Raw genomic sequence first — 15,226 nt, forward strand, 5'->3', positions numbered from 1 at the left:
ATAACTTTGTTCCATGAGGCTGCTCTTTGTGCTTTTGTGACTTAAGAAAAGGTGTGCCTTTTCTCTTTCCTGTCCTGCTAGACCCCAGATTTTGAAGGGCGTGTTTGAAGCTTCTGCCACCTCAGCAGCAATGCAGCGTTCGCAGAGCTTTGTGCATTTCTGCTGACACAACAGCCCGCGGCCGTGCCAGTTCATAAACAAGGAAGTAAATCAAATGGGGCCATGTTTGTCCTGTGCTGGATGAAAAACGAGAGTTGGCACCTTCCCAATAAAAGTTTGCACTGTGGAGTCAGACTCGATTATGGCTGCCACATGCCTTTCTTTTTAATGCTCTGTTTACATGTGGCTTTTGAGATGAGCCTCAGAGTGGCCCATTTCCAAATCTTTGTGTGAGGATGTGTTACCGGGGTGGGTTGTCCAAATTGCACGGCTCCTTTCCACCCCCTTGAAAAATACTGAGATACTGTACAAGCTTTCAATAACCATTAAATGCTGCCACCTGCCCTATCTAGTTGCAAACAGGTAAATGCACTGTGGAGCATACAGTGTTTCCACTAAGGATGCTTAAGGAACCTCTGTATTTCCAAATTCCCATTTAACTTGACCTGCTCCTCGCCTCCCGGATATGGATTGAAATGTAGCTATTATGTGGAAGATAGTTCAGGAATGTCAAATAGTCCAAAATGCGGCCATCAGAGGCAGTCAGTGTTGATGATATCATTGCTGTAGCTGTTTCACCGGCTGACAGTGAGTTTCTGGGCCCAATTTAAAGTTCTGTTTTGTAACCTTTAAAGTCTTAAATGGTTTGGACTGAAGTTGTTTCTTGGACTGGCTGCACCTCTATAATCCTGCCCATCACAGAGCAGTGTGTGGTTTTGCTCAGGTCTTGCTTGTAGGCATCTGGTTGGCCATTGAGAGAGCATTGCCTTCTCCTGCTCCAGAAGGTAGGATTCGAACCAATGGCTTCAAGAATGGAGATTCTGATGAAACATCAGGAAGAAGTTTCTGACAGCAAGAGCTGTTTGACTGTGGCACAATCTCCCTCGGGAGATGGCAGATTCTCCTTCCTTGGAGGTTTCTAAGCAGAGGTTGGATGGCCATCTGTTATGGAAGCTTTATCTGAGATTCCTGCATTGCAGGGGGCTGGACTAAATGACCCTTGGGGTGCCTCCCAACTCTACAATCCTATGATTCTACATTGCTGGACTAGTTGGGCCTTTGGCATGAGGAGCTAAGCACCAGAGACGCTTCCTGCAGGTCCGCTTCATAGGTTGTTAAGATGGGTGGCCATGAGAGAGTGGTCGTTCTCCATGGCAGACCACCAGCATTGGATATTCTCCCTTCAGCTCTTGGAAAATGAGGAGGACTTATACCAGGCTTTCTCCTGAAGTGCTTCCTTTTTTTGCGCAGGAATTATTTTTAAAAATACAGGGGATTTTTGAGAAACCCAGTCCCCTCCTCCCCTGCAGTATGAAGTGATACAGCCTGGGCCCACTTTTACTGCAGTGGTACCTTGGCTCTCAAACTTAAATCATTCCGGAAGTCCGCTCCAAAACCAAAGTGTTCCAAAACCAAGGCGTGCTTTCCCATAGAAAGCAATGCAAAACAGATTAATCCGTTCCAGACTTTTAAAAACAACCCCTAAAACAACAATTTAACATGACTTTTATTAACGGGACCATTGATCCATAAAATGAAAGCAATAATCAATGTACTGTACTATAAAATAAGACAGTATTGTAGATGATAAAAATAAAAATTAATTTTTTTCTTACCCGCATTGATGATAGTCATTGTTAGGATGGGGGGCTTTTATCCATTTCCGCAGTCACACAGTCAATCAGTAGCTGAACTAGGTTCCACACAGTCACAAAAACAAATTAACCGAAAAATCCTCAAAATCAAAAATGCAAAACAAATAGCAAACAAAAGCGCCAAACTTAATCTGTTCCAGAAGTCCATTTAATTTCTGAAATGTTCGAAAACCAAGGCACAGCTTCTGATTGGTGCAGGTGCCCCGGAAACAATAGCTGACAGCCGCATTGGATGTTCAGCTTCCGAAAAATGTTTGAAAACAGGAACACTTACTTCTGGGTTTTTGGCTTTCGGGAACCAAGGCATTTGAGTACCAAGGTGTTTGAGAAGCAAGGTACCACTGTATATGACCTGTGCTTGTGTTGGAATCATAGAATCATAGAATTGGAAGGGTCAAATATGCCAATCCCTGTAATGCAGGAATGTTTTTGCCCAAAGTGGGGCTCAAACCCACAACCCTGAGCTTAAGTGTCTCATGCTCTGCCGACTGAGCTATCCCAGCCAGTCCTAACATACAACAATTTTGCAAAATTGCTCTTGCAACCTTTTGCTTTAGTATACTTTGCTCACAAAGATTTTAACCAAATAGGCTAGAAGAGTTTGGTGATTTCTGAGCTGCCCTGGAAGCTCAGAGATGAATGCAGATCCTTGATGTCGCAAATCTCTCCCCCACTCCTTTATTTCTCGCTTTGAAAATTAGTTTTGTTCAATAGTCTCTACCATCTTCTTAAAGTTTGGGGCTAAGCGTTTTTTTCAGCTTCACTGTGTCCCGAAGGATGTAATGGAGACATAAAAAGTTAACACAGCATGGGTTCCCCCTTCTATTATTTCTGCCGCCGGCAGGAGATGGCTAACACATAAAAAGAAATGTTCCAAAGGGTTTTGGGGTGGGTTTTTTTGGTTTTGTTTTAGCAGTTGAAGTCCCAGACTGCCTCCGGCAGAGGGCAATGTTGAACTACAGTTCTCTAATAGCAATGGAATCCCGATCTGTCAGAAAAATAGTGTTTCCAAGGTTTGCTTGCTTTAAAAAGTCATATCTCTTGTTCCTTCTTTCCTTTTCCTCCACGTCACACTTGCATTTAAAAAAATAATAATCATATTATGTTTGCACGGGCTACCTTTGATTCAGTTGCATATTCAGGGACTTTTGTTTCCAGAGTGCCTTCTCTGCAAATTAGCATAGGAAATCAAGCTGAACGTTTTAATGGGAAAGTAATTTGCTTCAGGCCTGCAGTTTTTGCTTAACTTGTAATGATGCGTTTTCACTTAAAGGTAGCTTCCTAAGTACAAGTTGGCTGCCGTTTTGGGTTTTTGTGACTGCTGAGTCCCTCTCTGGTGATATATGCAGGACAGGGTTACGCTGTGTAAGCGCAAGATATAATAACAGGGGAATATTTTGTGATATTTTCCCCAAAGGATCTGTGTTCCCATTCTCCTTTGACAGACTCTTGTGCTTCATCAGGATTATGATGCTAATATCCAAACACTCCTCATCCAAACATGGGAAAGATTGCAGTTCAGTGTTAGAGCATCTGCTTTGCATGCAAGAAAGTCCCAGGTAGGGTGGGGGAGAATTTCGATTCAGTTTGCATTCAAAAGACAAAACTACCTAATTCAAACTTTCTGAAGCAATAACGAGAACCAAAACACAGGCGCCCACCAGAATTAACACTTCTCTGAATTTTGCAGTGCGGTTCGCCGGCCAAGAAATGCATGCAAAATAGCATACACCAGGGTAGTGTTCATAAGCTACATATATTAGTGAAAAGAATGTACAAAAATGCACTGCATTTTTTTGGGGGGGGGGGTTGCTTTGGGTATATTAAGGCAAAACTGCCAAACAAAAATGTATAGATAGAGAGAAATTTGTACCAAAACGATGACAAATTTTCACGTTTTTGTTCCTTTTAAATTGCAAACCAACGTGGAAATGTGGAGAACTGAACTTAAGATTGGAAAAATAAGAAACCTAAAGCAGGGAAAGCGGAGGAGGCTACAGGAAAGGGGGTGAAAGGGGAAATAAAAGTGGGCGATGGAATGAGCAGAGGGCAGCCTGGCTGAGAGATGCACTTGGCTGGCGATGACATATTGATATGGCAAACCTGCCAAGCCTTTGGCTGGAGTGGTCCTCTCGTATGTGCAAAAGGCAAGGGACCCCAGCTCAGTGGTAGAGCATGAGTTTGCATGCAAAGGGTCTCAGTTTTGATCCCAGTTTTTGAAAAGGGCACAGGTAGCAGAAAAGCCATTTCTGCCATAGATCTGGAGAAGGTCCTGTCAAGCAGAGGGATACCCCCTATTTTGGGGGACTCCATATTAAGAAAATGGGGGAAGATTTCCCATAGTTGTTGAGGGTTTTTTGGGGGAGCCTTGCCCAGAGTTATTGAGCTTTTTTTAAAGAGGGGATTGCCGAAAATTGCTCACACACCAGAACTACACTACTGCTCGCACATGCCGCCTATCGCCGATTGATGCAGCAACAGCCAATCAACACATGCCCTTGCTGCAGAAACAAATGACACACCCAATAGCCACTGAGAATCTCCAGCTCGCAGCAGCAACCAGTCACACATCCCCCCAATGCACTATCCGTGTATAAGATGCCCCCCCCCAGTTTTAAACATAAATTTTAAAATAACCTAGTCTTACACACAGCAAACTATGGCAAGTTCTTAAAGAAATGGGAGTGCCTGATCACCTCATCTGTCTCCTGAGAAATCTCTACGTGGGACAAGAAGCTACAGTTAGAACTGGATATGGAACAACTGATTGGTTCAAAATTGGGAAAGGAGTACGACAAGGTTGTATATTGTCTCCCTGCTTATTTAACTTATATGCAGAATTCATCATGCGAAAGGCTGGACTAGATGAATCCCAAGCCGGAATTAAGATTGCCGGAAGAAATATCAACAACCTCAGATATGCAGATGACACAACCTTGATGGCAGAAAGTGAGGAGGAATTAAAGAACCTTTTAATGAGGGTGAAAGAGGAGAGCGCAAAATATGGTCTGAAGCTCAACATCAAAAAAACCAAGATCATGGCCACTGGTCCCATCACCTCCTGGCAAATAGAAGGGGAAGAAATGGAGGCAGTGAGAGATTTTACTTTCTTGGGCTCCTTGATCACTGCAGATGGTGACAGCAGTCACGAAATTAAAAGACGCCTGCTTCTTGGGAGAAAAGCAATGACAAACCTAGACAGCATCTTAAAAAGCAGAGACATCACCTTGCCGACAAAGGTCCGTATAGTTAAAGCTATGGTTTTCCCAGTAGTGATGTATGGAAGTGAGAGCTGGACCATAAAGAAGGCTGATCGCCGAAGAATTGATGCTTTTGAATTATGGTGCTGGAGGAGACTCTTGAGAGTCCCATGGACTGCAAGAAGATCAAACCTATCCATTCTTAAGGAAATCAGCCCTGAGTGCTCCCTGGAAGGACAGATCGTGAAGCTGAGGCTCCAATACTTTGGCCACCTCATGAGAAGAGAAGACTCCCTGGAAAAGACCCTGATGTTGGGAAAGATTGAGGGCACTAGGAGAAGGGGACGACAGAGGACGAGATGGTTGGACAGTGTTCTCGAAGCTACGAACATGAGTTTGACCAAACTGCAGTAGGCAGTGGAAGACAGGAGTGCCTGGCGTGCTCTGGTCCATGGGGTCACGAAGAGCCGGACATGACTAAACGACTAAACAACAACAAAGTCTTACACAGTCGTATCCCCACTTACATATCCCTCCGCTTACGTAAACTTTGGGATATGTAAGTGGCAAACCCGGGAATATATTTCCGGGTTTTTGCCGCATGCGCAGAAGCGCTCTACCACCGCATGCGCAGAAGCTGTCCCTTTGGTTGCGGAAACCTCAGGATCCGACTGGAGCTCCGGAACGGATCCCGTCTGCAACCAGAGATACCACTGTACACAGAAAAGTACAGTAATGCAATATACATTGCATAAGCTTTTCGTATATGTTGCTTTTCACTTCCAACTTCCCACTCTCACTAAAGTAATCCTCAATTGTGATTTGTACCCAGACCACAAGGTATCTTGTGCAAATACGCATAAGTTAGTGCCTTCCATTCATTTACTTTCATCTCGCTCTCTAAATGCCGCCGGATGATTTGGCGACACGTTCTCTGTTTTCCACCATTTAAATCAGCTTCAGCTCTGGGATCTGGAACTCCCACCTCCACCAGCTCTTCTGCATGTGCAGGACGCCTCTTTTGAGCTCCCCGACCTGTGCTTTTGCAGAGTTATCCTTACATCGCCTGTGTGTTGCTCAAAAATAAATCTCATTCATCAGCCTTGACATTACTGCCCCCCAACACTACTAAAGCCTGACCCAGCGCAATGTACTGAATGGAAAGATAAAGTAAAAGATCTGTAAACAGCAGCATAAAGCATCTTTATTATTTAGTGAGATGCTTTTTACGAGGCACATTTGCAGTCTCCGCGTCAGCTTGATCCAAGAGTTTTGAAATAAACAAAGAAAGTGCGATCGCTTCCTATCCGTGACATAAGGGCAGGGGCTTTAAGGGTATTGTTGTTATTTAGTCGTTTAGTCGTGTCCGACTCTTCGTGACCCCATGGACCAGAGCACGCCAGGCACTCCTGTCTTCCACTGCCTCCCGCAGTTTGGTCAAACTCATGTTCGTAGCTTCGAGAACACTGTCCAACCATCTCGTCCTCTGTCGTCCCCTTCTCCTAGTGCCCTCCATCTTTCCCAACATCAGGGTCTTTTCCAGGGAGTCTTCTCTTCTCATGAGGTGGCCAAAGCATAGCTGCCAAGTTATCCCTTTTTTAAAGGGATTTTCCCTTATGCTGAATAGGCTTCCTCGTGAGAAAAGGGAAAACTTGGCAGCTATGGGCCAAAGTATTGGAGCCTCAGCTTCACGATCTGTCCTTCCAGTGAGCACTCAGGGCTGATTTCCTTCAGAACGGATAGGTTTGATCTTCTTGCAGTCCATGGGACTCTCAAGAGTCTCCTCCAGCACCATAATTCAAAAGCATCAATTCTTCGGCGATCAGCCTTCTTTATGGTCCAGCTCTCACTTCCATACATCACTACTGGGAAAATCATAGCTTTAACTATACGGACCTTTTAAGGGTATTAGAAACATAGAATTTTACAGCTCAGAAGGACAGGGCAGGAACTAAAATTTAAGACACAGTCACATCATCCCAGGACTTTATTTGCACTAAAACCAAATCACTGTCTTTTTTAAAAAAAACACACACCCAACTTGATGTTTTAAAAGACCACGTTTTTTGGCCAGCAGGGATGGGTGGGAGAATTTATAGCACTGATGGGATTATTTTCAGGTGACGCTGAAAATTTTCGGGTGGCGCTGTGGTCTAAACCACGGAGTCTAGAGCTTGCTGATCAGAAGGTCAGCGGTTCGAATCCCCACGACGGGGTGAGCTCCCGTTGTTCAGTCCCAGAACCTAGCAGTTCGAAAGCACATCAAAGTGCAAGTAGATAAATAGGTAACCCCTCCACGGGAAGGTAAACAGTGTTTCTGTGCTCTGCTCTGGTTTCGCCAGAAGCGGCTTAGTCATGCTGGCCAGATGACCCGTAAAAACTGTCTGTGGACAAACATTCCCCCAGTGACCTTATTCTTCCTGAATTCAATAGTTCCACGTTTATGTTAATTCTTCTTCCAGGAAAAAAAGATGGTGGATAGGCTTTCTTTTTAGTCTTAAAGTCAATGACCTCCAAACTGGTATACATATATATATATTTGGCTCAGTTTAGCTGAAATGCTTTCTTCTCAACTGCTACATCAGAGTTCATAAGTGAAATCAGTGAATGTTGATGAGATTAGTGGTGGGTCCCTATTAAGCTACCTATGAAGAGTTTCATTAAAAGAATCACATAATTTGCCTCAGTGGGGAGCATGGATTTTAATTTGCTGCGAAAAATACTGTATGCAGATAGTTTTAACATTGGCCACAGCAGGTGTTTTTCTTGATGTGGAAACTTTCCTCATTGACTTGGATATTTGTACTTTGGATGGATGTGAATTTGGGCTTCTCTTATGAAATCTACCTGATCACTAGTAAAAGGTATCCATCTACCTGATCTACGGGTAGATCCTGAGATCTATGGGTATAGGGCAGTATACATATTATTATTATTATTATTATTATTATTATTATTATTATTATTACCACCCACACAAGCAGTTTTTAGAGCATCTCATTTGTCAGTGGTTGTTTTTTTTCTTCCAGTTTGTCAATTATGGCTCTCCAGGTTGATACGGTTGATATGAGCTTGAGACCCTTAATATCAGAGTCATGGGTTCAAGCCGCAGGTCAGCTACGTTTCCTGTATTGCAGGGGGTTGGACTAGATGACCCTCATGGTCCCTACAATTCTGTGGTTCTGTGGGAATGCCTTCTTTTAGATCAGGGCTGGAGATCCTGATCTCCAGATGTTGTTGGACTCCAACTCCCATCATCCTTGGCCAGTATGGACCATGGTCAGGGATGATGGGATTTTCAGTACAGCTAAGTTTCCTGTATTGCAGGGGGTTGGACTAGATAACCCTCATGGTCCCTTGCAAGTCTACAATTCTGTGGTTCTGTGGGAATGCCTTCTTTTAGGTCAGGGCTGGAGATCCTGTGGCCCTCCAGATGTTGTTAGACTCCAACTCCCATCACCCTTGGCCAGTATGGACCATGGTCAGGGATGATGGGATTTTCAGCTTCAGGGGGCCACAGGTTCCGTCGGGGACTCACTTTCATGTATAAAGATAGACAAGACCTTTAGAACGGTAGAAGAAGCAGAAACTTTCTGCAGGAAGCACTGGAAAGATCTAGGTGGAGAGAGACTTCAAGAGCTAGAAGAGACAAGACAGGAATAAAGTGGAAAAGTTTGCTTTATAGTTATTTCTTGAATCTGGTAAGGTAACGTGAATACAATAAATCTGTATGCCATTAAAGTACGTCTCATGGAATGTAAATGGGTTGAATAGTAAACTCAAAAACAAAATAGAACATGTGTTAAAGGAGGAAAAAAATGCGATATTATAAGTCTACAAGAAACTCATATCTCCAATAATCACACAAGAGTTTTACAAAATGGGAAATTCGGAATAGAATTGATTGCAGGAAAAGAAAAGTGCTAATTACACAAAACCTAGTTTGGACCCGAAGTCGTTGTTCAAAGATGAGGGAGGAAGAACTATAGGGGTAGAGATTAAATTTGATAACAGAGGGTCACAGGTCCCTCACCTGCCCACCTTCAACCCCTGATTTATAGAGCTAGCATTGACCTGCTGATTGACTTCTCTTTCCACTTGCGGAGATAATATTTCAGTGATTCCCCCCCCCCTCCGGGTTATTCCACAGGAAACAAGAAGAGCGAGTGCAGCAGGTACGGAAAAAGCTGGAGGAGGCGCTAATGGCAGACATTTTGTCGCGAGCTGCAGATACAGCTGACTTGGACGAGGTTGAGATGGACGATGGCGAAGAAGCATAAGAGGCAAAAGCTTCAGGTACAGCCAGGGGTTCCTTGTGGAGCGACAACGCTGCGTGTTTTGAGTGTCTCCCTTAGTTACTGTGATTGCTGCTTTGCTGTTAAGCATGAAAAGCTTGCAATTTGTTAAGTGCTTCACAGAGCACAGAAGTGGCCTGGCTCTCCTCTCCAGGCCTGCCAAACTGATTGGCTAAAGGTGAAGAGACAGAATAGATCTTGATGAAAGGCGCCAGGCAAGGGCCATTTCTCAGCAGCAGAGCCCCTGCTTTTGCATGCAAAAGGTTCAGTTCCTGGCACCTACAGCTAGGGCAGCAAATGCCCCTGCCTTTCACCAACTGAGTTGATGAAAGGCAGCTTCCTCTGCCCCTGTGTACTCCCTAAGGAAGCTAGTCCCTTCTTCTTAAATGTTTGATTTAAACTACATTCCGAATAGATACAGTGCTTGCCATCTTGCCCTCCCCTGTTCTTTTTAAAAAATGAGTAAGATTTCTCCATAACTGAATACCTCAACATGGTGGTGTGTACAGTCGTACCTCGGGTTACGACCACCTCGGTTTGCGAACAATTCGGGTTACGAACTGCGCGAACCCGGAAGTGTTTTTGCAGCGCGCACGTGCACAGAAGCGGTGCGTGCGGTCTGCGCATGTGCAAAGCGTGGAAATCGTGAAAATGGCGCTTTGCGCATGCGCAAAATGGCGCTTCGGGTTACGAACTTTTTGGGTTACGAACTGCGATCCGGAACGGATCGTGTTCGTAACCCGAGGTATTACTGTATATAGCATGAGTGGGAAGCCTACAGGAAAATTTTGACCCACCAGGGAGCCCGGTGGCCCGAAAGGGTATTTTCCACAAACCATGCCATCAGCTGGTATCACTGGCCATTATGTTTTATAGCTGGTTCAAGCAAGAGCTGCTGAAAAAGCCTCCATGTGGTCAGAAGCCTCCAGGTGACAGTAGCTGTCATGGCTTCTAACAGTTCCTGTAGCGCACTGTGGAGGCCCTCTTATGTCCTTAGTGCATCCCATCTGCTCAACCTCAGGCAGTGCCTCATTTCTTGCAGCAAAGTTGAACGAGGAAGCTGCAAGTCTCCTGGTTCTTTTTGTTTGCTGTAAGCAGTTGTTGGAGGGTGAGTGTCTGACAGCTCAATTCTATATATTATCCAGAAGTTAGCTCCATTGACTGAACTGGGGCTTACCAGCTGGTAGTTGGATATTGAGTGTACTTGTGAGTAAGCAGCCCTGAGTGAAGACTAGAATATGTCTCTTCCTGGGAATCTGTAGCATCTGTCAGGACCAATAAAACTGCTACAGGCAATTTGAGGCTTCTGATTATGTGGAAGCATTGTTTTAGAGCTCCTGTATGAACCTGTGTATAGATCTTCACTGTTAGAAAAAAAAGTCTAACCATTGTCATTCTTCTCTCTCTCTCTCTCTCTCTCTCTCTCTCTCTCTCTCTCTCTCACAAAAACCTGTTTCATACCCGTTCCCTACATTCCACATACAGGTACTTAAAACAGAATTATCCCCAGAAGAAATTCCTGGAAGCTGAAGGCGCTTTTTTGTTTTGTTTTCCATTGGTCTTTTATGAAAAGAAGAAAAGGACCTGTGCACATTTATATAGCTTTCTAATAGCATTAAAAACCAATGCCTTTTTTGGGCTCTTTTTTATGTATATATCTTAGTTTTTTTTGGGGGGGGGGGAGAGAAGGAAACAGAGAGACCAAGAAAGAAAAAGGAAAACCCACTTTTAAAATGTTTGTGTCTTAACGACTTCAAAAGTCTTGTTTTTTATTTTTTATTTTTTTGTTATGTCAGACAGTTCCCTAAACCCAAAGCTAAGCTTTCAACGCTAGGCTGCAATCTGGAACTGTATGACTAGCACTAAATATTTTGGGTTTTCCCCCTTCTTCTTCTCTCTCTTTCTCTTCCTTTTGTGTGGATGTATGTGTGCTGGTAACAATGGATCAGGCAAACGGAATGTTCGCTCCCGATTTAAGAAGAAAGAAAGAAACCTATTGTGACATGTGTTGTACATATACTGTATAAAAGATTTTTTTTTTATATACCGGAGTTGAGTGGAAATTGACCCATCGCCATCCCTTCTCTAAAAGAGAAATAAATAATTATATTCAGAGCAACTAAATTTGTAGAGTGTGATGCGCTATAATTAAGTCAAAATTATAGGCACCCGTGCCCAGATCGCCAGATGGATCGGTGGGCAGAGAGATGAGGGCGTTAAGCGAGTGGACTATATCCAAGACACCTGGGTTCAAGTCGCTGGCTTTGATTTGCACTTCTTAAGGGCCCAAATGGGGATTTGGCATCCCCAGCCGAGGCAACTATCCTAAGTTCAGCGGGAACTGGATGAGCACTGTGATGCGAGTATGAATGCGCACGCACGCCGAGTGTGTGTGTGCGGATCAGCCTCAGTTCTCCATTTGTGAAATGGGATTGAGTGACCTACCTCACAGGGTTGTTGTGAGGATGAACCTAATAAAGATTGTAAAGCACTTTTCAGATGAAATGGTTTGCGCAAATGTTGTAGCAGCCGGCCAGCGCAAGGAGAGAAAAAGTCACTAGTGGTATGGGGGGGAAAGGCTTGGTTGGGAGTGGGGTGCCTGCTGCTTTTGTGGACCAGATGTGGGGAACCTGTGGTCCTCCAGATGTTGCTGGACTACAGATCCCATCACCCCTGGCCATTGGCCATGCCGGCTGAGGCTGATGGGAGTGGCAGTCCAACAGCATCTGGAGGTCTTCATTTCCCCCATCGCTGGTGTCGTGGTTGGAGCAGTGTGCTTGACAAATTTGACCCTCGTGAACTCTGAACTGAAGTGCTCTAATCTACACCTTCAGGGCTGATGCATGGCTCAAAACCAAGCTATCGGATGTTGCATTTTTCAGAAAGCTGCAACGCATTTCTCTGCTCAAAACATGCTTTTCCCGACGTTGAAGGCAAATATAGCTAGAATGCTATTTTGAGAGATGACACATTTGGGAGCGTGTGCAGTGTGGTACCTCGGGTTACAGACGCTTCCGGTTACAGACTCGGCTAACCCAGAAATAGTACCTCGGGTTAAGAACTTTGCTTCAGGATGAGAACAGAAACCGTGTGGCGGCGGCGGCAGGAGGCCCCGTTAGCTAAAGTGGTACCTCAGGTTAAGAACAGTTTCAGGTTAAGAACGGACCTCCAGAACGAATTAGGTTCTTAACCAGAGGTACCACTGTACTTAAATGTATATTCTTTTGCAGGTTTTTGTTTTAATTGTGGCTCAGTGTGGAAATGGATCAGAGCAGACTTCGGAGTAAACACGTGTGAAATTAGCGCACCCCCCAAAAAAAATAGGCTGATGAGCCCAACCCTTAGTTCAGAGCAGGGTGTTCATTGCCCTATCCTGATGCCTGCCCTATTCACGGCATTGTATTGTGTTCCCCTACAAAATGCTGCCCTGGGGTCCCCACCAATTACAATCAAGCTTGTTGGTAGCTAAAATGAGAGGAATACTGATTGCGGAAAGCCGGTCCCCAGGAAGACATCCATCTACGGTAGCAGAGTCCGAATCTGATGAGCCTTTCAAGGCTTCTTGGTAGCAGGGAAGATAATGCTTGTTGCGTGGTGATTTTTCATAAAAGTCGCCCCATAGACACCGCAGTGAATAGAATCTAGTGGCTTTATAATAATGTGCATTGAACTTCTGCAGCCGGAGCCATTTATCTTGGACTTTGCTGTTTCCAGTAGTCTCTCCTGGCCTAAGTTGTTTCCAAATAAACCATTGATCATGGGACTCCTCAAAGCTTTGCAAAGCAACCCGCTCTGCAGGTTTGCCTCCCTTGATACTGATGGGTAATTTATTCTTGTTAGAAGACGGAATTGGAAGCCTGTTAAACATGCATTGAACAGTGACATTAAACTCGAGATCTGTCTACTTTTGCAGAGGAATGGACGGCTGTGAGGAAGAGAAATGGTCTGCTATGACAGGCAGCAGTTTTCAATTAATGAAAAAAAAGCCTGTTAAATCTGAATTAATTAATTGGACAGCATTCTTTTTTAAAAAATACAAAAATACATTGAAATCTAGAAGGCAAGCACCATTTGAAAAGAGGCACTCCTATTTCATTCGCTTAGGGAGAGTGCCTCTTCTTACCTTAGGGGAGAATGCCTCTTCTTTGCATGTGCGATGGTACCATGTTGTCTAAAAGCAAAGGAAACATTTCTTCAGAACTACTATCATCAATTCATCCATAGATTAAAACGTCTTCAATCAAGTTGCAGCCCTAATGTATTATTATTAATTATATTTATATTTCACCTTTTTCTCCAAGAAGCTCAAGGTGGCTTTGATGGTTCTCCCTGCCCCCCCCCCTGCATTTAATTCCCACAACAACCCTGGAAAAGAGGAGACTGAGAAGAGCTATGAAGGAACCCAAGGGTCATCCAGTCCAACCCCCTGCAATACAGGAATCTTAGCTAAAGCATCCAAGATAGATGGCTAACCAACCTCTGCTTAAAAAACCTCCGAGGAAGTGAGAGTCCACAACCTCCTGAGAGAGTTGGTTCCACTGTCGAAAGTTCATCCTGATGTTTAGTCGGAATCTCCTTCCTTGTTACTTGTACCCATGGGTTCGAGTCCTACTCTCAGGAAGGTAACTTTTGGAAGTACTAGAGGAGTTACCTTCCTGAGGGTACTTACCTGAAAGTAAGTGCTCCCCTTGCCCACAAAGGAGCCCAGGGTGCCAAACAAAGTAGCAAAGCGGTTCAGTTAAAAGAAAAATATTTTAAACTGCCACATGCTCATGTGGAGAATAATTTCAATGAGAACAGCATCTTTCAGCCACCAGATGCCTGCAGAACATTTTGTACCAGCCAGCTTTGGGATCAAGTACAACGAAAGCCCCATATGGACCGCACTGCAGGAATCCAACCTTGAAATTACCTGAACTACTGTAAGGAACCCCTGCAAGTCAGGGCAGAGTCTGACAGCACAATCCCCATCCACTCCCATCCCCTGCCATGTATGTTGAAAGGAACCTTAATGATTGCATCAAACTCCGGTGCTTTGACAGCCCTGCATTTCAGCCCTTTGCCACAGTTGCTACTTTAGCAGATAAAGCTGCTTCCTGTCTTGTATATTTCTATTTAGTAACTGGATTTCCAGCCCTACAGCTTTTTTTTATCCTATATGAAGCTGACAGTTGATTCTGGATGGGCAAAACGTTGTATCCGCACGCCGTGCACTGACTGGATTTATGGAACTTGCTGCCGCGAACTGTGGCAAATGGACACAGGCTTAGGTGGCTTTGAAAGGGGATTAGACAAATCCATAGAGACCTATCAATGGTTGTTAACCATGCTGGATATATGGATCCTTCGGGGTCAGAGGTGGAATATATGCCACTGGATATCGGCTGCTAGGGGACAATGGGAAAAGGTGGTGGTTGCCTTTGCAACATGCTTGCTAGTTTGCTGGAGACCTCCTCTTGACTGCTATTGGAAGCAAGGTACTGCACCAGATATGACATTTGATTGTGTCCCCAAGCTGCTCTCTTTAAGGGAGAGCTTGAGTCTCACCCTTTGGTGACCCGCCCAATAGCAAAGGTATAAGGCTCTCCAAAGGTGAAGTGATGTTGCACCCTGCACAAATATGGACGGCTCTCTGCAGTCATAAACAGAGGTCGCATGTTTTGCCAGTGCTTCCATCGTTTTATATTGGTGCTCTAAAACAGGGGTCAGCAAACCTTTTCAGCAGGGGGTCAGTCCACTATCCCTAAGACCTTGTGGGGGGCTGGACTATTTTTTTTTTAAAAAAAATGAATGAATTCCTAAGCCCCACAAATAACCCAGAGATGCATTTTAAATAAAAGGACACATTCTACTCATGTAAAAACACACTGATACCCGGACCATCCACAGGCCGGATTTAGAAGGCAATTGAGCCGGA

At 44.4% G+C, this 15,226-nt stretch overlaps 1 protein-coding gene across 2 annotated transcripts in view; it reads left to right on the forward strand.

Annotated features, from left to right (window-relative positions):
* MBD2 (methyl-CpG binding domain protein 2) overlaps positions 1-14,956 on the forward strand; it is a 60,054-nt gene extending 45,098 nt beyond the window's left edge. Inside the window, exons 5-6 of one of the 2 annotated variants that reach the window (XM_060280361.1) lie at positions 9,165-9,310; positions 10,795-14,956. In XM_060280361.1, coding sequence (XP_060136344.1) covers positions 9,165-9,294 — 130 coding nt within the window. In that variant the 3' untranslated portion in view covers positions 9,295-9,310; positions 10,795-14,956. The remainder of the gene's footprint in view (positions 1-9,164; positions 9,311-10,794) is intronic. The other variant, XM_035100566.2, reaches the window with a different exon arrangement.
* The last annotated feature ends 270 nt before the right edge of the window (positions 14,957-15,226 follow it).

Source organism: Zootoca vivipara, chromosome 11 (assembly GCF_963506605.1).
Source record: "Zootoca vivipara chromosome 11, rZooViv1.1, whole genome shotgun sequence".
Classification (NCBI taxonomy): Eukaryota; Metazoa; Chordata; class Lepidosauria; order Squamata; family Lacertidae; genus Zootoca; species Zootoca vivipara.